Below are 26,715 nucleotides of genomic sequence, written 5' to 3'. Positions count from 1 at the left end.
CAAAGTTTTAAGATGTAACTTTAAGATGTAACTTGTCATGATGCAATGTCTTGCAATATTTCGCGATGAAATGTCTCACGATACAATGAAATGTATCGCGATGCAACGCTTCACGATTCAATGTTTCACGATACAACGATTCAATGTTTAGAAATTTCGGAATATAATGCCTTGTAATTCAACGCTTCACAGCGCAATGCTTTGCAATGTAATATCTCGCGATGCAATGTTTCATGATACAAAGTCTTATGATACCATGTTTCGCGATACAGTCTCACGATACAGTCTCATGATACAAATCACGTTTCGTGATGTAACATCTTGTAATAAAATATTAAGATGTAACTTCTCATGATGCAATACCTAGCAATATCTCGCGATGTAACGCTTCACGATTCAATGTTTCACGATATAATGATGAAGTCTCATGATACCATGTTTCGCGATACAAAGTCTCATGATACAGCGATGCAGTCTCATGATACCATGTTTCGCGATACAAAGTCTCATGATACCATGTTTTGCGATACAAAGTCTCACGATACAACGATCCAATGTTTCACGATATAATGATGCAGTCTCATGATACCACGTTTCGCAATATGAAGTCTCACGATACAACGATCCAATGTTTCATGATACAACGATCCAGTTTCATGATACCATGTTTCGCGATACAAAGTCTCACGATACAACGATGCAATGTTTCATGATACAACAATGCAGTCTCATGATACTATGTTTCGCGATACAAAGTCTCACGATACAACGATGCAATGTTTCATGATACAATAATGCAGTCTCATGATACCACGTTTCGCGATACAAAGTCTCACGATCCAATGTTTCATGATACAACGATGCAGTCTCATGATACCACGTTTCGCGATACAAAGTCTCAAGATACAATGATGCAACGTTTTGCAACGTGATGCAAAATCTCAGGATATAATGTCTCGCGATACCTTGCAACGTAATATCGATGCAACGATTACAAATTAATAACCGCGATCGATTAGCGTTTAGCTGAAGAAAAGTTTAGACGCTTAGATATAGGAGACGAGTTGTAAAATAGAGCGGTTGCCACGGGTGAAAGAGGATGACGAGGTTGTTGACACCTGAGAGACTTCCTCGAGAGACCCTCCTCTTCGACGTCGCTACTCGGAGAATGCCGATCAGGGTACGTCCTGTTTGAACGCGGTTTGCATTTATATTTCGCGTTTCCTTCGTAATGAATCGCGAACATCGGATCGTGCCTTCGCCGAGATTTTGCCTCGACGTTTTTAGCGTAATTTACAGGTTTCCTTTGTTGCCTGGATTTACGGTGATGTACATGGAATCGCGAGATAAATATATTTATCGATGATCGATGAGTAATGCTATTAATTATCCCTATGACACAACACTCGTCCTTTATATACGCGCGATTTATACGCGATATAATGTTACTTGAATCGATGAAAAACATTTCAATTGCTCAATATCATAATTTCCATTGGTATTATTTAATAAGGAAGGATACATATGGGTGCATATATTTCAGAATCTCGCCGTGGACGTTTTCATCTCATGACGAATGAGATTTCGATGAAAGCGGAATAGAAAAAAAAAAAAGAAAGAAAGAAAGAAAGACGCGTTTGCTCTAAATGCAAATCTCGAATCCCCCTATTTGCAAGTTTTCCTCATCGCGAGGCGACTCGTTTGAAAGAAAGTTCGCAACGATTTCGAAATCAGCCCAGATATTCACAATCCGTCGTTCTCGTCTGTCAGTCCGTCTGCCTTGCCACGTCTCTTTTCCCTTTCGCGAAGAATCCGCCTATTTTATTCCGCGAGGCGTTCAAACGGTTTTCTCCGCCTCGACTTCTCTGCGCGCGCCGCGACTTTTAAGTGTCCCCCAGTTTTCGACCTCTCCTTTACAAAGGCTCGAGTCTCCAACGATTGGTAAATCGCGCGCCTCTTTTCACTCCATCATTTCCATCAACGCCTCGAACTAGGATCGAACTAGGTCGCGAAAATTGAAGAAGAAATCGCTTGCGAACGGATCCCTCGATCTAATATTACCAATATTATCTTATACACTTGGTCGCAGAAGATGCATAGGTGCATAGATTCGAACGTTTTTCTTTTTAGAAAGATGCGAAAGCGTTTATAGTCTGCTGTGTATTCTCCATTTATAACTTTTTTTCTATCTTCCTTTAGAAAAATATATCCTTCGTGATGTAACAAAAATTAATGTATGGTGTTTATTTATCTTCAGAATCGAAGAATTTTCCTGGACCTTCCCTTTTTTCCACTTTCAACATTATTTCCACATCTCGTCGAGGTAAAATATGTTTATGGGCCAACTTTGATTCCTTTCGACCCGGATAATTCTCGAAACTTTTATCGAATTCCCCGACATGGAATTCGAGACACATGAACAACGAGAAAGTGTTTTTCGGTGTAAAGGGACAACTTGGAAGAACGATTGGAAATGTATCTATCGTAATTCTATCATGGATAATTGTGGGAAAGTTCAATATATACTTGGCTTTTATGGAATAATAAAAAATTATGTTGAAATTTTAATTGTAATTTATTATTGATTAGTAAAATATTGTAAATTTAGAGTAAAAGAAATTTAAAAAAGTTAGTTAGAAAATTAATAAGTTAAATTATTAATAAAAATTTTTTCCAAGAAAATATAGACAATTATATTACAAGCGATAAAATTCTTATTATAATTTTTATTTCAATATTTCGATTTACGACTGTTTAAAAGTGATATTTAGTTTGCTATTAAAATTTTATTAAAAATGTAAAGATATATAACCTATCTTGTAATGATAAAAATGTTTCTAAATAAATTAAAGAAGAATAATATTATCAATATTAGATATCTACTAATAAAAATTAATAAACAATCATAAAATTTACATACAGAGTATACAATGTACATACAAATATGCTCAATCTCGTATCGTCTCAATACGCTTTTCTCACTCATAGATACTTTTCACTGTTGGAAAGTATAGGGGCAATTTTTGCTAAGATCATCTATCCCCACTCTAGGCGCTTTGTTGGTAACCACATACTACATATATAGTAGAACAGCTACAATTTGAATACTCAAAATTGTAAAAATTATTTTCATTTATCAAGTTATATTAAAATAATGATCTAAGACCAAAAGTTGAAATATTTTCGAAACTATTATTTCGATATAATAATAATAAACTAATTATTTCGATATAATATTAATATAACTATGATATGTCTAGCTTATTCGTATAATTATCTTAACTATTCGAATACAAAATTATATTTATAAATTAAATTATCATTGCAAATTATAATTAGCCTACGTTATGAAAAATAAAAAAATTTTTATATTATATCGATACGTTAGAATTCTTTAAGCCCTATGTTAATGCATCGAGGTTCAAATATAGATCGTCATTTGGATTAATATATGTAACAAATACTATGGTAAGAAAGAAAGATGCATGGAAAATCTTGTTCCAAATTAGCCAATCAAAATCGTATTTCTTCTGCGAGACTTCTTTCCACCAATCAAAGTTGAGCATTAACTCATTGAAAAAGTAACTAGTTAAAAATATCAAATAAAGTTTAATTGTTTATTAAAATACTTAAATAATATTTGTTCGTAGGTATTATAGTTGTTATCGCTAGTTGTATATAAATTCATAAATGTTTCTCATAAATGCCTTTTGGTATTATAATTATTTGCAATCATTATGTTTTAAACGATAAATTATTGAAGGAATTTATCGAAGTAATTTTATTCGTAATTTCAATTATTAAATTTTGTCCATTAATGCCAAAACAGTGCATGCTTTTTTCTGAGAGTACAGTTCAGAACTCGTATTGCAATTTTTATTAAGTTAATCCCTCACAATTGTTGTGCAGCTCGAGAATGATTTACTCGTAGAGGTCAACGAACATCCAAATTTATATTCTATGCCTACTGTTCCTACTGCGATTCTCTGTTGCGCATACGATGCCGAGAACACGTATTGTAACAAGAAAACCGTTAGATCTTCGACTGTGGCCGACCAACCGAATGGAAAGAGGGAATCCTTGCAACCGGTGGTTGCACTTCGCTGCCAGCTATCATTTTATGGTAAAGTTGATCGTTAGATATATTTAGAACGGAACAGAGATCGTGTTTTTTTTCCTCATCTGAACGCAATTTCGTATCCCTTCCTTTTTCAGATTTCTTTCTGTTCCGACAGATCGTTTTGAAACGATAATTAAATCGTCGATTACTTTCGATCGAATTTTTTTTCTTTTTCCTTCTTCCTTTTGTTCTTTTCTTTCGAGAGAAATTAATCTGAAAGTGGATCGAAATATTCGATCGATCATACACATCGGTGAAATTCGTTCGATAAAAATGTTTTAATAAAACGATGTATATACGAATTCAAATTTTAATTGGGATTTAAATTGATCGTTTTGCAGTTACGTTGTTCTATGTGTCATTATTAATACTGGTTAATTGACGATTATAAAACGTAACGTAATATATTTTTCAACAGGCATGATCGTTATGTCACGTGTAATGTAATACACGTATACGTGAATGTAATACTCTAAAGCGTAACATGATGAAAGAATACACGGCAAGCATAATGTCAGATAATGAAATTACATTTATGCCGATAATCGCGCAAAATGAATCTTCAATGAGATTTATAGCGTAAATAATTACGTATTAAATGAAACAAATTGCTTTTTTTTATATTTGTTTGAAATAAAATAAAATTAAAACGAAACGTTAGATCTCTTTCTTTTGCTGCAATTGTATTTGATTTGAAATTAATTAACGTGAATTAAATGACGCAACCAAGTATGGAGAAACTATCATTAGTTCTCACGGTTGAAAACTAATGCGAATCTTTAATATATTTACACTTTTTCATTTAAATCGTTTTTTCGTATTTAAATAAAAATTCAGGTCGGCTATATTATACCATATACGGATCGTCCGTAATTTAACAACATTCTTAGCTTGAATAATGGTATGAAATTTACGAATAAATAAAGAATATTATACTTAAAATCGAATGCTTGAAGGCTTTCTTGACTCTTGTCGATTGGATGTTTTTTATTTTTTTTTTTTTTAGAATGATAATTAGCATTATGCACTTTCCAATATAACCATAAATATTCGAATTCATCATTTTATTCTCTTCTTTTTAAATTTAGTATTTTTATGTTAAGATAAACTAATAGTAGCAAGAATTGCTTATATTAAATGGATCATTAGAAATTTTTCTGAGCGAGTAATCACATCAGTAATGAACTTCAAAAATATTTGTTGTTAAAGTCCAAATTTATATTCCAAACTAAAAATTTATAATAAGAATTACTATATATAAATAAGTATCGATATAATAATAATAATAATACTATAATACTAATAATAAGAATTACTATATATAAATAAGTATCGATATAATAATAATAATAAAAATATTCATCATTTCACATTTCGAAAACGTTAGAAAAATGATTTATTTGAATGATTTACTAGGTTAAAGAAATTTTTAAGTTTATATTATTTTATTGAATAAAGCAAACGTTCAAAATAAGAATTTTCCAGGTAGAAAAGTATCTATAAGATTTATGCCAAATGCATAAATTAGAAATTTTTCTGGATGAGTAATCACGTCAATGGAACTTCTAATACGATCTCGAGAGGCTGCAATCAGCATTAAAAACGATCTGGTATAATGGCGCAAGTTGCGACACTACGCGTAGGTGTCGATGGAAGGCGCAATGCACTTAGGTGTACGAACGATGCGGCATATCTGTAATTTCGTTTCCAAGCCAGAGAAGACGTGCACGGAGATGCAAATAAGAGCGCGAATTGAGATTGAGCGAAGAAAGTCAAACAAAGAAAGAAGAAGAAAATATTTCTTAATTTCTATGGAAATAAATCGATGATACTTTCAGATCATTCTCTGAATCGAGCAACAGCTGGTTTATAGATGAACAGGTAAAGAGATTTGCTTCAATAAAGTGTTTAGTGAAACACGGATAATTCTTATAACAATTTACCGGAATTTCCATTACGTTTTAATGTTAAAAAGTTAAGTATATCCAACGCATTGTATTAAAACATAATATAAAACATAAATATAAAATTTCATATACAGTTTTCCTGCATCGATTTCGCTTTCGACATTCCTCCAACGAGCGACATCCATAAGTAAAGTAAAATCTGTAAACAGATATGGAAGAAACCTGACGTCTCGACCTGGCAGAGACATAGAACGAGAGCGAGAAAAAAAGATAGGAAAAGCAGTGAAAAGAGGGAGAGGGGAGAAGGAACTGGGAGCAGATGCATGGATCGGAATGCGGCATCGGCTGCCCAAGGAGAACCACTTCGCGCTGCGCCCTAGATATTCCATAGCTAAGTATCCGTCGGTTCCACGTATGTTTTACGTGTACTGCGTGGCGTCCGCTCTTTCATGCGTATATCGTTGTTCGAGCAAACAATTATCGGACACGCGCGCACACCCGGCGTCTCGCATTTTTTAACCTCTCGGAGGTCGTCGTGTGACACGTGACGCGGATATATTGGAAATCTTTATGCGAATATTCCTTAATTCGTATATTATGTTATGTAAACGTTTAACATTTTATCCTGAAAAATTTGATGAAATTTTTCATTGCAAATAATTTTCTCCAGTGATTTTCTCCAGTGACTTTTTAATTCTTTCCCATTCTTTCTTGATTCAACGTGGATACATTGGAAATCTCTATGTGAATATTCTTTAATTTCTTAATTCGTATATCGCGTTATATAAACGTTTAACATTTCATCGTGAAAGCAGAGATTCGACGAAATTTTTCGCTGCAAATGATTTTCTTCAGCGTTTCGTCATTTTTTAAAAATTATTAATACATTAAAAATATATTTCAAATAAATTTATTTTAAGTAATTAATTATTAAAATATTTGAACGATACTAGCTATTATGAGTTTGATATATTTTTCGTACAACCTCGATCTTTATAGTTATTATGTTTCGAACAATAAGTTATTGAAGTAACATATCATAATTATTAAATTTTAGTTATTGTTAAAATCTTTTGCGATGTTTCTCATTTTCAAATATCTTATCTACGAAGGATAAAAATTCTTACCTTTCCTTTTGCTTATGCATTACATCACAAATATTAAATATATCAATCATAGTTTTATAAATGTATCTTATAATTTGACGAAATTCATGCGTAGAAATCTCACTCATAAATTTAATCTAGTGCACGCTTGATCCCGAGACGAGTCGATTTCTTCTTCCGCGATCGGTTCGAAAATAAGGCGGACTGGCTCGCGACCGGTAAATCGGCTACCGATACGCTTCGCGTGAGATAAGAAATGCACGAAGAAGTATACGCGAGAAACGCAGGGTGAAAATTGAAAGGAGGGGAAAACGCGGTTCCCCGTGCGTTTTGCATACGTTGGAAAACGCGACTTGTTCGAGTTGCTCTTGTTCTGGTTATCCTGCTTGCGTATCCTCGCTTTCTCTCGAACGTGATTCGAGACGTGTGTACTCGTGGTGGAATGGTGTGCGCTTAACGACGATCGCGTGCTGCAATTAAATTTGTGGCTCGAGCTGCGTTACTCGAGGATGTTACTCGATTTTCTGTCGTAAGATGTCATGAAGATTTTTGCATTTTTCGATTTGAACGATTGAAATTAGTATTGTAATGTACTTCAATGCCGATATAACGATCAAAAAAGTGTAAAAGTAATTTAGAAGGATATTAACGGTGTTGCTTTTTGCGATGAATTTTTTTTTTTTTTTAATTATTCCAGTGAACGTACAAGAAATTAATGTGTGAGTAGTATAGTATAATGTATAGTTTCAAATACTTATCTACGAATGATAAAAATTCTTACTTTCCTTTCCCGCTTATGCGTATTACATCATAATTAAATATTAATTATTATTTTATAGTTTTATAAATGTATCTTATAATTTGTTCTCTGCGAATCTTTTAATTTTATTTTTGATTGGCAAAATTTTAATCGTGAAATATAATAATGTTCAAGAAAGGAAAAAGTGGGAAAAATTTACTTTTATAGGTAAAGAAAGAGAAAAACTAGTTTGCAACGATGCTTGTCGTATTCTCGGAATCGATTTCACATAATAGTTATTTCTAACCTAAGTACGTGGGATTATTGCGATAATTCGTCCTCGATTAATCAAGACCGTTATGTATTTAATACGTTACATGGACTTGTATAGTTACTTAATGTAATAATCATCTCAAAAAGGATCATGACCATTATTTCAAAAAGTTGTTCAACGACAGGAAACTTATATGGCGTTTCGTTGCTTAAGCATATTTCTAATAATTCAATAGAAACATTTTTATGATAAATATTATTTATTTTCTAAATCTTCTTGCAAACTCATTTAATATATGTATCATGTTCTAAGTTTATTTAAACTTTAATAATTTACTAAAGTATAAGTTATATCTTTTGATAAATTTTATCCTTTAAATCTTCAAAACTTATTTAAAAATGTATTATACAACTCATTCTCAATTTACTTGAAGTTACTTACTTTTACAAAAATCTTTCTTTGTTAAATTTTTCTAACAATTCATCAATATACAAACACTTTTTGAAAGTTCATTCTCTAAATCTTCTTTCAAACTCATTTAATATGTGTATCATGTAACTAATTCTAAGCCTTTTTTAAAATTTCCTTTATGAATTACCTTTTTTCTCTGTTAAATTTTTAACAATTTATTAATATACAAATATTTTTGATAAAGTTCCAATTTCATTCAAAAATATATCACATAACTTTTTCTTATCCAGATTTTTACAAAATTTTTCTTTGTCGAGTTTCCAACAATTCACCAAAATACAAATTATATTTTTGAAAAAGTTTATTCATTCTCAAAATCTTTTTTCGAAAACCCACACACGTTCACGTACTTCACCTTATTTAGACATCTACTTTTTACTTTTCTTTAAAAAGAAAAAAAATTAAAATCACGGCTACGTATCGTCCAATTAAACCCAATTAAAAGCTACAAGTAACCATCTCGAGTTCGATCGATTTAATTGGAAGCTCAGTCCTTGGATCCTCGTCGCCGCCGCCACTGCTCGAGACGAAAAGACGACGAAGAAAGCAGGCCTCCACGTCGGCCCCTTAGGTGAAAGTCGTCCAAAATGTCACTGGAGTTTAACCTTACCGCGAATAACGTACGCACAGCTGCGAGGTGTTGCGGGACAACGTATAATATACCGTGTTGCGTAATCATATCTCCTCGCATCACGGATGAAACGATAGAAATAGAGGCACTAAGGTCATGCATGGAGAATCCTCGATCCTGCTTCCACACCAAAATTCTGCGGAATATTCGAACGAATCGTTTCTTTTCTCTTAAATATTGAGAACAGCCCTAAGCCTCCCTAGTCCCTTCGACACGGTTGAGAACCCGCTTTTATATATCTGGTCGGCGCCACTGAGTAGATACATCCTGTTTGTTATCGGACACGGTTGAAATTTTCTGAAAGTGACAATTCGAAAGGATTATTTATACACGTAACGAAACTCTTTTTTTTTCTTTTTCTTTTTTTTTTTCTCTCTCTCCCCGTAGACGATGGAGTTGTTCCATTAACGGTTAATTAAAATGCACACTTACGTCGGTTTACTATTAGTTACATAAATATTCGAAAGGTCTTTCACTATGGAAAGTAAGATAGTGATGCGGTGACGCGTATTACGAATATATTTCCTCGGCCTATCCGTTTTTCTTTTGGGGCAAATTAATGTTTTTTTTTCTTTTTTTTTTTTACGCGTAGAATTTAAAATTTTGGAGAAAGCTTCTCCCCTCTCCCCTCCCCCATAACTCATCCCAGTTCTATATAAGAAAGAAATTTACCATTTTCTCCCTTATTTTCACTTTTATTATGATAAATTCCAACGCGTCTAGCGATAAACAACGAGTTAACTTTCTAGCACTGGGAACGCTTCTTGGAACATTTTTCTTTTTCTTTTTTCTTCTTTTATGTTTTTCCGCGTTATAATTCTGCATTATTGGAACACGGGTCGAAGAACACCTGAGCAGCGTTGTTGAAAAGGCGAAGAGAAAGGGAAAGTGGCCTTCCATTTCTCAAGCGTCTACCGGCTGTCGTTGACGCCATCGACCTTGCCAGATACCGATCCTTATTTTCAAGAGGAAAAACAGATCATCCGGGCACATTGGCTTTACATCGACACAATAACAATTTAACGCGTCCAGAAATGATGTAAGACGAAATTATATTTCGTTAAAATTTATTTGAGGTTAAGATTTATCGATAAAGAAGGAACAATGCACGTTGGGTTAATGGATGCCGCGGAAAGAAAGAGAATAATTCGATATTTTTTCTAGAAAATTAAATTTCCAATCGAATAGCGTACGATATCGAATTGGTCCGTTCCTGTTCCTTTGTACCCTACTAGTTCTCTTAGATAGCAACCTACCGGTATTGCACAACCTCCGGCAAGGTGACCTAGTTGTACCTTGCATCGAAGTAGGTTGGACAACCTCGAGATTCGGTTAAGTTCCAAATGCTCTTTGTTTGCCTGTGAACATGGCAATAAACGTCCATCTTTTTGAGGTTAGTATTGTATTTCCTCGATGTGACATGAAGTAGAAAATAAAATATGTTAAAAATTATGATAAGAGTATGAAAAAATTTGGATGAATTTTAACTGTGGATATGATTAAAAATAAAAAAATAAAAAAAATAGAAAAAATTAATATGTGGTATTTTTGTCCTAACCTATAGTAAATGTTTAAAAGTTGATTGTCCTTGATTTTTGTCATTGTAGAAAAATGTTATGTAAAAAGATCTTTTTGATTATTTAAGTGATCAAAATTTAACAATTTAAAGAAATGATCTTTATTCATATTATACACATTACAAATTAAATTTTTCATTTTCTCTATATAATACATGTAAAATTAAAATATAAAATTTTCCATTTAGATTCATTATAACCTTTATCACGATTATTAGATTCTTTGTCCCGTCTTTTTTTATGTAAAAGAGTAGAATTCTCTTTCAATTCTCTGATTGTACTCTGAATAGATCTTTCGGAATTAGCGAGAATTAAATAAGATTTTTCTTTCAAATAGAAAAAGATTTATAAATAGGGTTGCGATGTAACACAAATATCGAGGTGGGAACGTAGGAAGAAAGGAATGACAGTGGAGAAAGAGAGAGAGAAAGAGATCCGAGGAATTCGAGTCCACACCTAGAAGCGACGACTTCCAAGAGAGATATTTACCTTGGCAAAGGAAAGAATCGCAACGACGATGGGGATACGTGGGCGAGGAAGCCCACCGAGTCTTTCTTTTTCGCCTCTTTGATCGAACCTACCCTGGACTGCATACAAAAGAACGAGGTTCTACGCGCGAGATCCTTGCGAATCGTGCGTTTCGCGTGTGTCACGCACGAGAAATGCAGTTAGCCCGCCCACGCTGCTTTTCGTGGAAACAATGCGCGCCTCCAAGGGGTGCACCATCTAAACGAGAATGCCACGTGAAAAACGTTTATCTCCAACGTTATTACTCTTTCTCGGAAGATTATTCAACCCTCTTTGAACTTTTATTCACGTAACGAAGCGGTTGTCGCGAGTGGAAATACAAAACCAATTTTAAACATACAAAATTAAAATTATAACCGAAAGATAATCGTATTTTAAGAAGAAAGAATTTTTAAATTCTACATATGCACATTTTTTTCATCTTTAGAAACAGTAGAATATCAAACTGGCCATTTCCATTGTAATATAACCTGTACAATACAGTAAACAATACAGTAAAAAGTATATATAATTTACGAAATTTTACGATAGCGTGAGAAATTATTCTAAAAACGAGGAAAAAAAGACATTTAAAACGATTCATGGCGTTAACAGGTTCACAATTTTGGCTACAACTTTCCCTTATTGGTGAGTCTGGTTGCGTTTCGTGATAAACTTCTATTCGTTCTGAAATATTAGTTGTCGCGTGAGACGCAAGAAACAAGTTGTAACGCGTCAATCTCGTTCTGTCGGTAATACTCGAGCAAAATATGGCTCTGTTACGCGTCTAAATTCATGAATGCATAACACGAATGCATAACACGAATGCCTGTTTTTCGAGCAATCTGTTTTTGAATTCGAGAATATTATATATAGAAAGAAAATCGATTATCATATGATGCAATCAACTCCTTAGCTTCATTTCGATGATAATAGTATTTCAACGTCTCGATTGTAATTTGAGAAAGTGTGTTACATACGTATATTGTTTACTGTTGAAAAGTCTCGCGGGACGGCACAGAGGCAAGAGGGATCTTTCGCTAGGAACCGCCTATCTTCAGTTCAGACGCTTTGTTGACACTATACGCTACATAATAGTAAAAGAGCTATAATTTGAATAATTAAAAATCGTAAAAATTATTTTCATTTATAAAGTTATATTAATTACAATCATTTAAGATTGGAAACTGAAATATTTTCTAAACTATTAATTATTTTAATATAATATTAATATATCTATATGTCTAGCTTATTCATATACAATTATAATCTTAACTACTTGAATACAAAATTACATTTATAAATTAAACTATCGTTATAAATTATAATTAGCCACATATTGTGAGAAATAAAAAAATTTTTATATTATACGTTAAAATTTTCTAGATTTTATGCCTTACGCTAATGCATTTAAGAATACAAATCGTTTTGGATTAGTATACGCGACAAATACCATGGTAGAAATAAAAATATTATAAATTTTAAAATCGTAGAAGAGAATATATTCTATCTCACGTTAATGGAGGAAGATTTGTTTTTTTCTTATTGTACTGATTTCTAATTTTTCTTTTTTTCTTCTTTTCTTTATTCATGACCACTAATGATAGAAGTAAATGTCGATAATGCAAGAGAATAACCTGGTATTAGTATGATTGAAGAAAATTTATTTTACAATTGCTAATTACAGTTATCTTGCATCGATACAATACCTGATTTCTCCTCAAAGAATTACTCACAAAAATTAACTAAACGCAGTTCTGCTCATCGTTCTCCTGACTCCATGAAAGATGAGAATAGGTCGTATCTCTTTTTTTTTCTTTTTCTTTTTTTTTCCTCCTTCAATTAGTATGCGGCTGAGAACACGCACGTTTCGTTCAAGTTCGCATAAAAGTACGGTAGCCGGGCGTGGCACCAAGAAAGCCGGGAAAGTGATATCTCTTTGGTGTGTTCTGTTCCATTCAGGAACGGATTAACCTTGTTCGTTGCCCCTGTTGTTCAAGTGTACTCGTTCAACTGCTCGTTTCAAAATTTACCGAATCATTGTTAGCTCTCAATGATCGAATACAATTTGAATGAAAATTTGAAAAATTTTGAAGATTCGATCAAGTTTTAGTTTTTATAATATTTTTAAAAAATTGTACGTTTTGTTAAGATTAGAGAAGTTATTTGTTAATTTTAAAGCTTTTTAATGGTATTAGATGAGATTCTATTTCTTTATTTTTTTTTAAATCAATTTCAGAATTAATAATATATTTTTATTGTACATCTTTCTCGAAATTATAAGTCGAATATTTGCAACATTCCATTTAGAAAAAGACTTGAAAAAAGCATAACTTGATCTCTTATAGTTATCTATATAGATATCAAAATTAGTAGGTTACTGCATTTCTAAGACCCACGCGATACTATTACCTACACGATATAAAGAAGATCGAAGACTTTCTTTGATGTAATCCTTAAAAAAAATGTTACAACTAAATTGTAAATAAAACATATTTGAAAAAAATATTTAAATTACATAACTTGTAATAATAAATTCAAAAATAATAGAAAGAAATATAATAAAAAAAATAAAAATAAAAATATATCACGTATGAATTTGTTTCATATCTAATATCTATATAGTTCTTCAGTGCATTATGTTTTAAGGTCAGAGTCGAAGAAAGTATATTTTAAAATAAAACGTGTTCTGGTTTTCTATGATCTTATTTTAAAATATCTCTTAGAATTTGAAAATAATTTCATTTAAAGAATTTTCACAGATAAAAAATTATTTTAAAATTTTTGTTTGATTAAAATATTTTTCGATGTATATAAATTTACTATGATATAATAAGATTCTTTCTATTTTTGTTAAATATAATTTTTATTCTATAATGAGTTTTCTGAAAAAAATATTACCTGTTAATGTAAAAAATATTTCTGTAAATTTAAACATGTATTCATTTATTTATTTCTTACGTATGAAAAATCGTATTGCATTTCTACTTTATTTTCTTGTTACGTTTTCGAAGAACATGAACATACAGTGCCGCTCTCTTGCAGTAAAGTACAGAACAATTTCGTTGTGATATATTTTCTGTTACCATCTAAAGTTACCATCCACGAGTTTTCTTAGTTGATAAGTAGTATCTTCTTGATATTTCAAATCACTTGATATTTATATACATACAGGAATTAATTTTTTGAAAAACTTTTCCTTATTTATTTCATCGATAAATTTCAATCAAATATTTTTACAATTTTTCTTCAAAATTTTTGTTTAAAAAAATTGGGTTAAAAATTTCAGGTTTATTGGAAATAACAAAAAACATTTTAAGAAAAATCGATCGCTTTATTTACTTTAAATGTTTACTTTAATTCGACGTAATTAACACAAAGCGTAAATTTGAAGTTAGCTGAAACAGAAACAAAAATGTATTAAATTCAATTTTTCGAACTCAAAGATACAAACTTTATAAAAAGAAAAAGTACACTTACCATTTGGCGATGGAAATTGGTTTACAAGAGTCTGATGGCCTGTCGTACGAATTTCCTAACAAACATTGCAACAACTGCGGCCGTCCATTTCTGCAAACCACCACATTCGTGCAAGCATCGTTCAACTTGTGCACGTCTCCATCTTGGCATGGAACTGCACTGAGACTAGACGGTATATTTTGCACCACGTCCCAAGGATTTTGCAACTGCTCTGTCGATTCTTTCTGCGTATCGACTTCTTCCTCTCGTTCATGCTGCTCTTTATCGATTTCCAATTGCGTATTTACAGTTCGTTCGTTCCAGGGAATAGGTTGAACTCTGCTCAGCCAAGGATTTCCAGAAAAAGACTGCGATCCATACATGTACGACGATTGTGAATCTCCATAAGATGGTTGTTGAGGATATGTGGATCCATACGATGGTTGCGAAGGTGCGTAAGATGGTTGTTGAGGTTGCAAAGGCGTGTATGGTGGTTGTTGAGGTTGCGAAGGCACATAAGGAGGTTGCTGGGGTTGCGAAGGTGCGTAAGACGGTTGCTGAGAAGGTTGTTGAGGTAATTGCTGTCCTGAGATCGAGGCGGGCGATTGCGGTGGCTGAGTTTGCGGCGAGATTGATGTAGGTGGGAGCGAAGGGCTTATCGCGCCTTTGCAGTCGACGTTGTACGGATAGTCGCAGACGCCCAATTGCTGTGAAGCGATAAACGATGGATGAAAAATACTAGGACACGAATAGCGGAGAGCATATAGATGGCGTTGGAATCGAGGATAAGATCTAGGAGAAAGAACAACAAGCAAGAGAACGTGTTTACGAACGCATTTTGGAAAATGACGTATAAATCACTGTATGATTCTTCGTTAATTAACAATCCGTTAATCGTAAATATACAAATATGTAGCTTATCTTTAACTGAATCCGTGATCGTTTCAATCTTATCGAATTCGAGAAGTATAAGGGTATATACGTACGGAATAATAAAATGTGAGGTTAATGTAAGAATTTAGTTTCAAGCAACGACACGGAAGCTCGAGAAGCGGCTTTTGACCGTAGTACAAGTTCAAACGGAGAAAGAAAAAAAAACAAAAAACATTCTCACACTACGTGACGCATGTTGTCACATTTATGCGATTTAAAATTCCGCGAGTATCCTCCTAAGAATATAACTCTTAAGGAATAAGATTCTTACGTCATTGTAGACCAGGCCTCGGGGGCAACCGAATTTGATGGGCTTTTTATAAAGGCACACGTAGAATTCTGAACAGTTCGTCGCACTTCTGTAATGACCATTCGGTTCTGGGCACAGTTTCGATCCATCGGTCAAGGATGGTCCTGGGAAAAAACAAAAAGGGAAGGAAGAAAATTATACATCGTCGAAAACGAAATGGAAAAAATCGACATTCGTTTCTGATTCTTTTTTTTTTTTTTTTGATCTTTAGAAGAGACAGAGAATTAAAATTACTCTTACTCGGTGTAGGCACAGGTCGATTACCGCAGTTCACGTTGTAATCGTAATCGCAATAAAAGTTAACATCATTGAAGAACAATCCATCGGGGCAAGATTGCTCGGTCACAGTTTCGTCCCAACAGTTTAAATAATTGGAACAACTGGTTGGGCTCGGGAATTGCCCTCGTACGCTCAAACATCCAGGCAGTGGAGACGGTATTGGCCTCCCGGTTATCGGTCCTGGTAGCTCGTTCGTGTCCCCGGGATTAATGGTGGGATATATTTGCCTCGTGTTCAACGAATTTGAATTCCTCGATTCCGTCCCGTTCCAACCGTCCAACTTTTGCAGATCACCGAGATCCCACGCGTTTTCCAAATCTGCGCCGCGAAACACGAATTGTTAATTTTAAATTAATAAATTAATAAATTACAAGATTTCAGTCGGACCAATGAATAAATTCATTCAAAAATTTTAAATTATTTCAATATAATTCTTCCAAGAATATACTTCCAAATATCTTATTCCATAATTATATAATCCTTAATAAATACGAGACAAGCTTCCTTGGGAAAAAATCTAAGCTTCGATCACGCATACGGTAAAGAAAATTCTACTACGAATTTATTTCATATATAATTCTTATCTTAATAATAATAATAATCACCTTGACGTTGTCTCGACGTTTGAGGGTGGACGAGACGTTTTTCCAGAAAGCTAGCCTCCTCGGTGGTGGTGGCTCTCCTGGCTGCGTCGCACAGGCCGAGCACAAGGGCGAACAATATCCAACCGAGCCTCATGCTAATAATTTAATAAGTTCGAACAATGATACACACGCGATTAATTATTACTGTTACAATAATCGAATATATGTATATATATATATATATATATGGCGAAGTGGTGGAGTCCTTGCGTGCGAGGATGTCCTGATGCTGGATGGCCTGGACCCGGTCGGTCGGAGGGCTTACATAGGGCATCCCCCACCACTTCTGTTCCCTGGGGGAGTAGGACCCCAATTACACGGGCGCGAGCAGGACCCCGCGGTCCAACTGTTGCTCGAGGAGGAAGTGCACCAGCTCTTCTCTTGGCGCACCGCTCCTCTCTTGGCCCCCCTTTCTCAAATTCCCCTCCACACGAGGATCGCGACAACGGTTGTCACCTTGTCGAAGGGGGTCGAAGAAGGCGCAAGGACGCGACGAGAAGGAAACCCGGGTTGCCGGCCTCTCTCATTGGAGGAGAGGTTAGAATGACCGGTCAACAACGCGTGTCGCGGCCGATCATTCGTCCGCGGGCAAAATCCGGGGAAAAAGACGCTTTGCCTCGTGGGCAAACGACCGCGTAGGATGTCAAGGTCGAGAGATCTCGTGTACTTACTTGGATATGTGACGCGTGTGTAACGGTATCGGCCGTGGGTTTTTCAATTTTTCATGTCTTTTTCTCTTCTTTTGGGTCGCCATTCTGATGCAATCTGATCGCAAAGAGGGAGGGATGAGTCGTTGGTCGGGTCGATGATCGGATGTTGGGTATATTGGAGCAAGTTTGGGCGAAAGGAATTTTCTTATTAATAGTAAAAATTGAGGAACGTTTGGCCGATTGGTAATCGGAATTAATTCTAAGATCGAAGAGGTATTGTACATTGTAATGATAATAATCGTTGAAGAAAAAATTCTTTAAGCGTGATTTCGGTTGGCGAATTATCGATTATACATACCTCGTATTTCGTTCAAAAATCGAGAAAGCAAATTGCCCGTGTTCGAAAAATTTCGAACCGTTTCGAAGGATTTTACAGAAAAATCCGATCGTTGAACCTTCGAATCTCGAAGCTCGTGGAATGTGGAAACGCCATCGAGATATATTCCTTAGAACTTCTCTCATTATCGAAACGTGCTTGGATATCGCGACGAAGGAGGCTCGATTCCTTGAATGATTTCGCGTGGCACCGTTTCCCTCCTCCCTTCAAGGATATTTCGTGAATTTTACGGCTACAGGTTACGTTTCTGGACCCCAGTATCCGGGCCCATCGTCCTTTTTATTATCCCGCAATAAGGAAGATTTCACGTACGAAAAAGAAGAAGAAGAAGAAAAGGAAACGAGTGGATCCACGTAATACTGAAATCCAGATATTCGATGCGGTTCCTCGACGAGTTTTTAACCGTGAGTCACTCGCCACTTTGCTTTTCCAAACGCAGATACGATTCACCATTTATTTATCAATTTTCAACAGCAACAATTTTGCTAAAAAATTCCTTGTATCGATGCGATTCCTCGACGAATTTTTGACCGTGAGTCACTCACCACTTTGCTTTTCCAAACGCAGATACGATTCACCATTTATTTATCAATTTTCAACAGCAACAATTTTGCTAAAAAATTTCTTGTACATTATTGATGCGATTCCTCGATGAATTTTTAACCGTGAGTCAAATACTTTACTTTTCTAAACGATGATTCATCATTTATTTATCAATTTTCAACAACAACGATTTTGCTCAAAAGTTCCTTGTATCAAGTGTCGATTCGCGATATACTTTTTTCGTACGTTCGCAAATTTATCAAGTTTGTACGTTAAGGAGTGATCACAAGATTGTACTTTGAAAAATTTTCGTTATTTTATTTTACGTATATTTCGCGAGATGGTCAAAGATTTCGGCGAGATATAACAAAGAGAAAAGGAATAACAGGGACGAGTTCTCTAAATTTTCTGAAACCGGGATATACCCGGATATCATCCGTCTAGGAAGAGCGTGTAAGGAGTTGAGGTTATACGTATAGTGTGGAAGATCTGCGAGCGGTGCAGAGATAAAATGTGAGACACTGTACGTAATTCGTGACGAGAATTCGTTAGACTTGTTTCAGCTTATAGTAACTGTTTACTTATAGTTGTTGTTGCGTAGTTGTACGAACTGTTTATCAAGTAGCTTTATCGAGATAATATATATTTTTTTTACGTCATTATTGTTACAATAACGTTATAATATTATTGTTTGGTTATTTAAGAAATTTTTTTCGTTAAAAAAAAAATTCGATCGAGATTTTTCTTGATCTTGTTTTCATTCTTCGATGAAATGCCTATTCCTATTTAATTATTATCCGTCCCAACTGAAATGTTATGATAAAATGAATATTGGACATGTGTTCACGCGAATGGTATAATCTTGTAAAGGTAAGCCGATTTAAACCGTGTCAGTTTCTTATATCAGAATTTTACATCTGTGGTATCGTTATAAGCCGACCGTATATATATATAGAAGACTTATATATATCTTTGAAAAAAAAAGAAAAAAGATCACAGGACACCGTAGGCTTCGTCCGTGAGTCGAATTTTCGATCCCATCTTATTCCTTGGAATCTCTTCTTGATTCTCTGTGATATTCTCGCGAAAATTTGTTCCGTTTTTTTTTTTACATATATATATATATTTTAAGCTAAAAATATATGGAATTATATATGGAATCAACACGTATACTTTTTTTAAATATTTTTAATTAATTTTAAACTAAATCAAATTGGATGATGAATCTTTAAGAATTAATTAATAAATTAAAAAAAGTACGGTCAAGTATTACGGTCTTATTCGTATAATTTTCGATTTTTGTGTATAATTTGTTTTGTGTATCAATGCAGGGAAAAAAATTTAATTGAAAAAATTCTCATATTCGAGAAATGTCTTTCTGTTGTGGAATTCCTTGATCAAAACGTCAGAATCGTATAAAAAAATATCGAAACAAGTGGGTGAGTATCGTTCTAAATTCCGCTTAACTGTCGTAATTATCGTTTATCCTATGAAATCAATTCCATCCTTTTCATCTTACTTCGTTTGTCTTTGTCGTTTTGCTTCTATTTTGGTTAGCTTTTCGTCCAAACCGAATAAACTGTAAAGAATGGCTATGGACGAGGCTGAATAATCGAAAAGAGTCTGTGGACCCCAAAACGAAAAGAACGGAAAAATAAACTGTGAAAAGCATGAGAAATATGCGGGAGAAGGCTGGCGGACAAAGAACGAAATACAAAGACGAAAATAGCATGCAGAGAGAAACGATAAATAAAGATGATTAATTTTATTTATTCATTTTATATTTTTGTCATTAAGAGTTATTATAATTATCCGATTATAGAACAAATTTTTAAATTTATATTACAATTTTGTTATTCATTTACTCAATAAATAATATAATATAGTATATTAGGCAAAATTTTTTGTTCAATTTGCATGCTCACTTTACATTCCATTCAGGATAAAATATAGATTCACGATTTATCTATCGCGATGTGACGTATTTATAAATATTTTTTCCAAGAATAATATTTATCTCTTTCTACTTTTCTATCATTTCATTTAAAAAAGTTTTTATTATTCCCTTAAACAACAAAATTGTTAAAAATTTTCGAATTATGTTTTAATTATTTAATTATTTAATTTAATTTTTTAATTATTATTATTTTTCTCGAAGTAAAAATCAAATAAAGAAAATCCATGGAATCGTAAAACAAGCGTAGGATAAGAAAAAGCAAAATCTTTTAACGTAATTAATTTCAGTCGATAATACAGCGAAACTAGATAAGAAATGGCCGGTTTTGAATCGTACTATAAATTTAACACAGCCTACACGATATACCACTTAAGCGCAAATACGAAACCGATATCTCTGGAGAGGATGCGCGCACATACGTTAAATCGGTGGCTATAGAGTGAGACATGAGGTCGCGCGTGTCCCGAGGCAGAACTCGTCGAAGAACGTTTCAATTTCCTTGGCAGACAGTGATGGACAGGGAGGCGAGTCACCTCTTCCGATCCCTGAGATCCTATTATCGCGTCTAGGTCTTTCTTTCTCGCGCTTTTATCCTTCTTTGCTTCGCATCTTTATTCGAAAATGAAGTTGGAATTGAGATGCATTTCGTTCGAGGAAGTTTCGCGTTGAGGTTATTTTTTTCACTTTACTATTACTAGTAAAGTGTGGAAGAGAAATATGGAGTGGAAAATGATGTTAAATAATCATGCAGATTTATCACTATAATCGAGATTGTTGTAAATAGATCGGATCAGCTTATAGGTTATGTCTTTTTAGAATTGGAAAATATCGGAAAGAGCTAGAACAGGTATGATTGGACTACTTTCTAGTTGTTTACAGTACGAACTATGTGTGTGTTATGTTATAAATTAAACAACTTTTTTCCTTAAATTGCTACATTTCGATAATTAAAAACTATTCCTCGTAAACAAAACGATAATCAATTTACACCAAGATTTTAGAATGTGATAGTTGAATACTTTACTCTGCATTTTAACAATAATATATATCTTTTTATTTCTCGTTTCCATTTTGAACAAGATTCAATTATCACGTAAGAAAAAGAGTACATTATACTTCTATCACAAATGATAACAATCATGAAATCCCATCGAATGAAACAAAAAAAAAAAAAAGAGAGAAAAAATAAAAAACATAAATTCAACGTAATATATCGCTTTTATTTTATTCGAGGCACGAGCAACTTAACGATTCTCAAAACGATTCTCCTGGGAACACAATCTGCAATCGAAGCGTGCCCCTTCTTCCTTCCAGTAGTTCGGTGTCCATCTGCCGGCAATTACTGAAAATTCCATCAGTCGTCGAGGACATAATTACAACGTAAGTACTTCTGACGTATCCTCTCCTCCAAGATTTATTTCGTATCCCATTAACACAGTCGAACGATCTTTTTCAAGGGGCAAAGGAGAAATAACTCGAAGAGGGTGGCCCACCTACTTCACCGGCCTGTTGGACGCTCTCCGATGAATTTGAACAAGCATTACGGTATTCGGCCGCAAGTTGTGCATTTTCATCGCTCGTGCATTTTTTTTTTCGAAAGAACACCTCGCAGAAGATCCTGGTCTCTAAAAGAAAGGGAGAAAAGGAAGGAAAGAAAGAGTTGGGTTTCACAATTGGCATCGATATTAATTCTTGAACGATCATCTCTTTCGTATGAATAACGATTGCTCACAATGGAAGAGATTTGCATAAAAAAAACGAATAACAAAAAAATGAGAAAGGATAAAATATAAATATGAATCGAGGTCGCAAACTTATATTTTTTTTCTGCGAAGATCGAAGAACTTTTGAATATCTAACCGACTATGTGTCTTACTTTATAATCGTGTAACGAAGAAATATAGAGAGGATGAGACTCTTGCCTTCTTCGAAACATCGTAAACGTTCCGTATATTTTTTTCCTCGCGCTCGTTCCACGGGAAATTACTCCTAAAGCGGTGCTGCCGATACCACCTTTCCTCGCGTTCCTTTGTTACCAAGCCAAACAATTTTGCTCGATTGACCATCCAAAGTATTGTTTCTGCTTTGTAATAAATAAAATTGATTAATACAAATCGTGTCTCCATTCGATTCCCTTAGCTATGTTTACTTTATCTAAGAATTATCTTTCTAACCTTTCTTTCTTTCTTATCTAAAAAAGTTAGGTTAAAGGAATAAAAGAAATCGACGAACAAAATATTGCACGCGTAGAAAATTACCGAGAGACCACCATCATCATCATCATCATCATAATCATAATCATCATCATCATGATGATCATCATCATCGCTACCGAGAAAACAAATTCCCTCTGCGTTAGGGTTACATTCCTTCGGTTGTATCTTCGTAGTAACCATACTCGATTGCGGTTCCACGCAGGGTGTTCTTAGAACAGTGTGGACAAGGTGAAAGATCCTTGCTGCAGATGACTTCATACACCGAGTTATATTCCTTATACCGATTTCTCCTTCTTCCTCCGCGCTTTTCAGATTGTCGTCACGCACGTTTGTACCGTTATTGCGCAGGTATTGCGCAACACTGCATACCCGTAACGATCACAAATGAAATTTATATTGCAGAAAGAAAAAAGTAGTAGGGAGGAAAAGAAGAATAAAAAAAAAATTCACGACCGAGCGGATAAATAAGGTTTGTCAATTATTCAAAAAATTCGAAGAAGCGAAAAGGATCGATGTTAAGGCATCATATCGTTAAGTTTGCTAGGTTAGGATTTTTCGATGAAGCGACCTAATGAGTGTGCCTTAACAAGAGAGAGAGATGGAGGGACGATAAAACAATTAAAAAGGACGTAAAGGACCGGTGGGATGAGACACGGGAGAGTCCACGGTAAAAGGGAGAAAAATAAAAGATAAGAGGAGGAAATAAGAAAAAGAGAAGAAATGGCGGACTCGAACTCGTCAAGGACCAGAGGTCCTTGCTCTCCGGGTCATAGCGAGCCACAGGCTCACAGTTTCTGTGCCTGGGACTGAACCAGAGGCTCTCAAATTTATCCTATTTTTATCGATCGTTTTAACACCGAATAGAGCGAAGGCTGATAGTGAAAAAATGATGAAACTCATTACAATTGTCGAAGAGATTATAACAAGGACGTGTTTAAACAACGTGTTAAAAATTCCAAGCAAATTAATCGAATGATCGATCGTCATCTCGACAACAATATCGTAAACGAAAGAAAGAGAATACGACGTCGCTCATCCCAATTAATTAAAACGTCTTCTTAATGCGACAGTATTAAATCTTTCGCCTGTTGCCCGACGGGATGAGATAAGACCAGACATCCTTCCATTAATCTATCAACACGGTCTTCCGTAATGAAGTAGCCGATAAGAAATCATCGTTTTAATAATTCTCTCGACAACATGTTTTTCAATTATCCCACAATTTGCATAATCGTATAGACAACGATATTGGTTAATAAAAATATATTTTCCTGACAATGATTTCCGATAGATCTCAAACTTGTTTTCCACTATCTCGCAATAAAATGTTACATATATATCGTTAAATATTTTCATTACATGAAACCTGATCACAAATATATTATATATAAAAACAATCTCAAAGTTTATTTCAACAAAGGGGATATATAATAATTCAGTTACGATTTCAACACTGTATATGCAATATAAGGTGTGAATCAATTGATAGCACGATTAATTAACGAGCATAACGAGTAATTGTTAGGCCTGGAGATCGAGGGTGGAAAAGGGGGTAGACAAACGCGAGAGACTTTCGAAACTCGGCGGCCATTGTTTTTATTCATAGGTGTCTCGTTTCCTCTTGTGACCATTCCCATCGCGATAATCTTTCATCTGGTAACAAGCTGTCCTTAGTTCCTCCTGTTTCCTTACATAAAGGGAGGTAACAAAGCGAGAGAATCCTCGTTGAATATCGTGCTTGAGCTTCGAGCGTTGTTCCTTCTTCCGGGAAGTACAATATTCGGCTCCTTGCGAAATCTTCTCTTTCTTGTTCTCTATGTAAATTGAGAAACTGAAACTATGTTCGGTTCTATGAGAAAGTGGCAGATAGCCTTGGCGATATCGCGTAACTTTCTGATAAATAAATATCTTTCTCATTGATACTTTAAACATTTATTAAACTGCATTTTTTTTCTTCGATTTTTAAACAATTCAACACGAATTTGCTAGGAATTTTTGTAGAGGGAAAAAAGGGAACAATTAATGTTACGATTGAAAAATTCTTCTCGAGTTTGGAGTGTAAATATTTACAGCTGATGGTCATCTTCATGAGAGAGAAATTTTTCAAAATTTTTACAGGGTTGGTTACAGAGAATGGAGTGAAAGGAGTGAGAGAGGTTGAATGGAAAGGAAGGAGAAACTACTTTGTTATTCGTTCGCGTGGAATTAATAATTAACTTAAACGTTATGTTTAATACGATTCACTTAGTTGCACAAGCCTTTGCAAATAGAGAACAAGTCTGAGAAACGAGCAATGGAATAATTTAAAAGACGACTGCTGTGCGAGTTGTTAAATACACTGGGGAAAGTATATTTTTTATTATTATTTGTTAATGAACAAGAGCGATTAGTAAGTAAAATTATTACTGCGCTATATTTAATGATCATTCTCTTAATAAATAAAATGACGTGAAATTAGAAATTCATTAATTAACGCTATATTTACCATTAATTGTTCCACTTCATAAAATCGTTTAAAAAACAAAATTCTAGAGAGAGAGAAAAAAATATTAATACCAATACAATTTTAATATTCCAAATTAAATAATTAATTTACACGGAAAATTATTATGAAAATTTAAATTGTCTTAACTATGAATCATACCTCGTAGGTATTACGAGATCGTTTATCCACTTCCGTCTGAACACAAAAGCGCGACGACAATGTGAAAAGAAGATGAATGCCAGTGATTTTCATCCAATGATCAAGAGTGTGTTTCACCACGATTTTCACCAAGTTATGAAGCGACTCGATACGGTGAAAGAAACCGTGAAGGTCTTCTCTCGAAACTGCAAATAAATAGGCCGGTTCTATTAAAATCTAAAATAAAATTTGTCAAGAAATTTATACAATTTTTTTTTAATCGAATCAGTTTGTTTACCATTTTAATTTCTGAAATTAAACAAGGAGAGATTGTTCTCGAAGATCGAATGCTCTGATACAATTTCATTCCTATAATATTTGCAATTGAATTAATCAGATTAATAATTTTATTAATTATATGCAATATTCAATTAATATTTGTTTATAATAGAAGAAATTCTACGATGTAGGATATTTTAATTTTAATTGTAATTTGTAATTAATTGTAATTTTATAAAATTGATCTTCCATAAAATAATGTGATACGCATAATAATGAAAAAAAAAATAGCTTTGAGAGATGGCATAGAAAGCAGGAAGGATATCTGCATATTTGCTCGCACAAAAGGAAAAAAGAAAACGGAAGTGAAACACGATCGGGTATGACGATAGAGGCAATTTGTCCCAGCGAAGTATCCGAGCGTGAAACACCAAATTCAATTACTTTGCTAAATCACTTACAATGAAATTGAAACCACGGATCTGCGTGTGACACCGGTCAAATCTAATCACGTTAACCTCTGAAAAATTGTATAAAATAAACTTAATATTTAAAATCTTTTAAATGAATTTTACAATTAAACAAAAATTATACAATCGTTTGATATATTTAACTCAATTCAAGTACGAAACATTCCGTTGATTCATTTTCAATTGATACGACATTTCAGGAATATTTCAATAATTCTTAGAAAATAGAAAAATCACTTTCATAATTTCCCCATTCAATTCCACAAATATCCCGCGTATTATGAATTACCTCCTTTTACCTGCTGTGTATCCATTCCATGTGTAGAAATGCCGGTCGAGCAAAAAGCAGGACGAAGGACAGCGTTTTGAACGAGAGAGTCACCAACTATGTTTTGTTTTCCAAGATATTTCCAAAGTATCATCGACGAAAGGAGGATACTTAACGAGAGTAGTAAGTACGCGACGTAGTCCTCGATAGAAGAAACCAGGTGTGTTCTCGAGGGAGGCCTTCCTATGCGCCAGAGATCGGACCTGCCGGAAGAGTGGGGAGCTCATATAAGACACGAAGCCAAACGCCTCTCCCAGTGACCAGTCTCGACACGAAAACTCATCAGCCGAGCTTC

The 26,715-nt window shown here is 34.2% G+C and overlaps 1 protein-coding gene, 1 long non-coding RNA gene and 1 pseudogene across 3 annotated transcripts; 1 reads left to right on the top strand and 2 right to left on the bottom strand.

Moving 5' to 3' along the window:
• Window positions 1–3,748: 3,748 nt before the first annotated feature.
• On the top strand, window positions 3,749–8,399 carry LOC108001921 (uncharacterized). Its single transcript, XR_001766810.3, has 3 exons — window positions 3,749–4,123; window positions 5,606–6,001; window positions 6,162–8,399. It is a non-coding gene; the product is annotated as an uncharacterized LOC108001921 (long non-coding RNA).
• A 6,246-nt stretch (window positions 8,400–14,645) lies between these two features.
• Window positions 14,646–17,239, bottom strand: LOC108001922 (uncharacterized). 2 transcript variants are annotated; one of them, XM_062073079.1, is made up of 5 exons: window positions 16,919–17,239; window positions 16,269–16,631; window positions 15,996–16,138; window positions 14,813–15,498; window positions 14,646–14,730 (listed from the first exon to the last, which is right to left on the bottom strand). In XM_062073079.1, the coding sequence occupies exons 1-5, from the start codon at window positions 17,049–17,051 to the stop codon at window positions 14,727–14,729; spliced, it is 1,329 nt and encodes a 442-aa protein (XP_061929063.1). In that variant the 5' UTR covers window positions 17,052–17,239; the 3' UTR covers window positions 14,646–14,726. The 2 variants fall into 2 exon arrangements, with proteins under 2 accessions (XP_061929063.1, XP_061929064.1); XM_062073080.1 differs by having other exon boundaries at window positions 16,275–16,631; window positions 16,919–17,220.
• Window positions 17,240–24,101: 6,862 nt separating this feature from the next.
• On the bottom strand, window positions 24,102–26,514 carry LOC108001906 (uncharacterized; annotated as a pseudogene).
• Between the last annotated feature and the right edge of the window lie 201 nt (window positions 26,515–26,715).

This window comes from Apis cerana, linkage group LG3 (assembly GCF_029169275.1).
Source record: "Apis cerana isolate GH-2021 linkage group LG3, AcerK_1.0, whole genome shotgun sequence".
Lineage (NCBI taxonomy): Eukaryota > Metazoa > Arthropoda > Insecta > Hymenoptera > Apidae > Apis > Apis cerana.
Note: the sequence above shows the minus strand (reverse complement) of the source record. Positions and strands in the feature narration are given on the sequence as shown.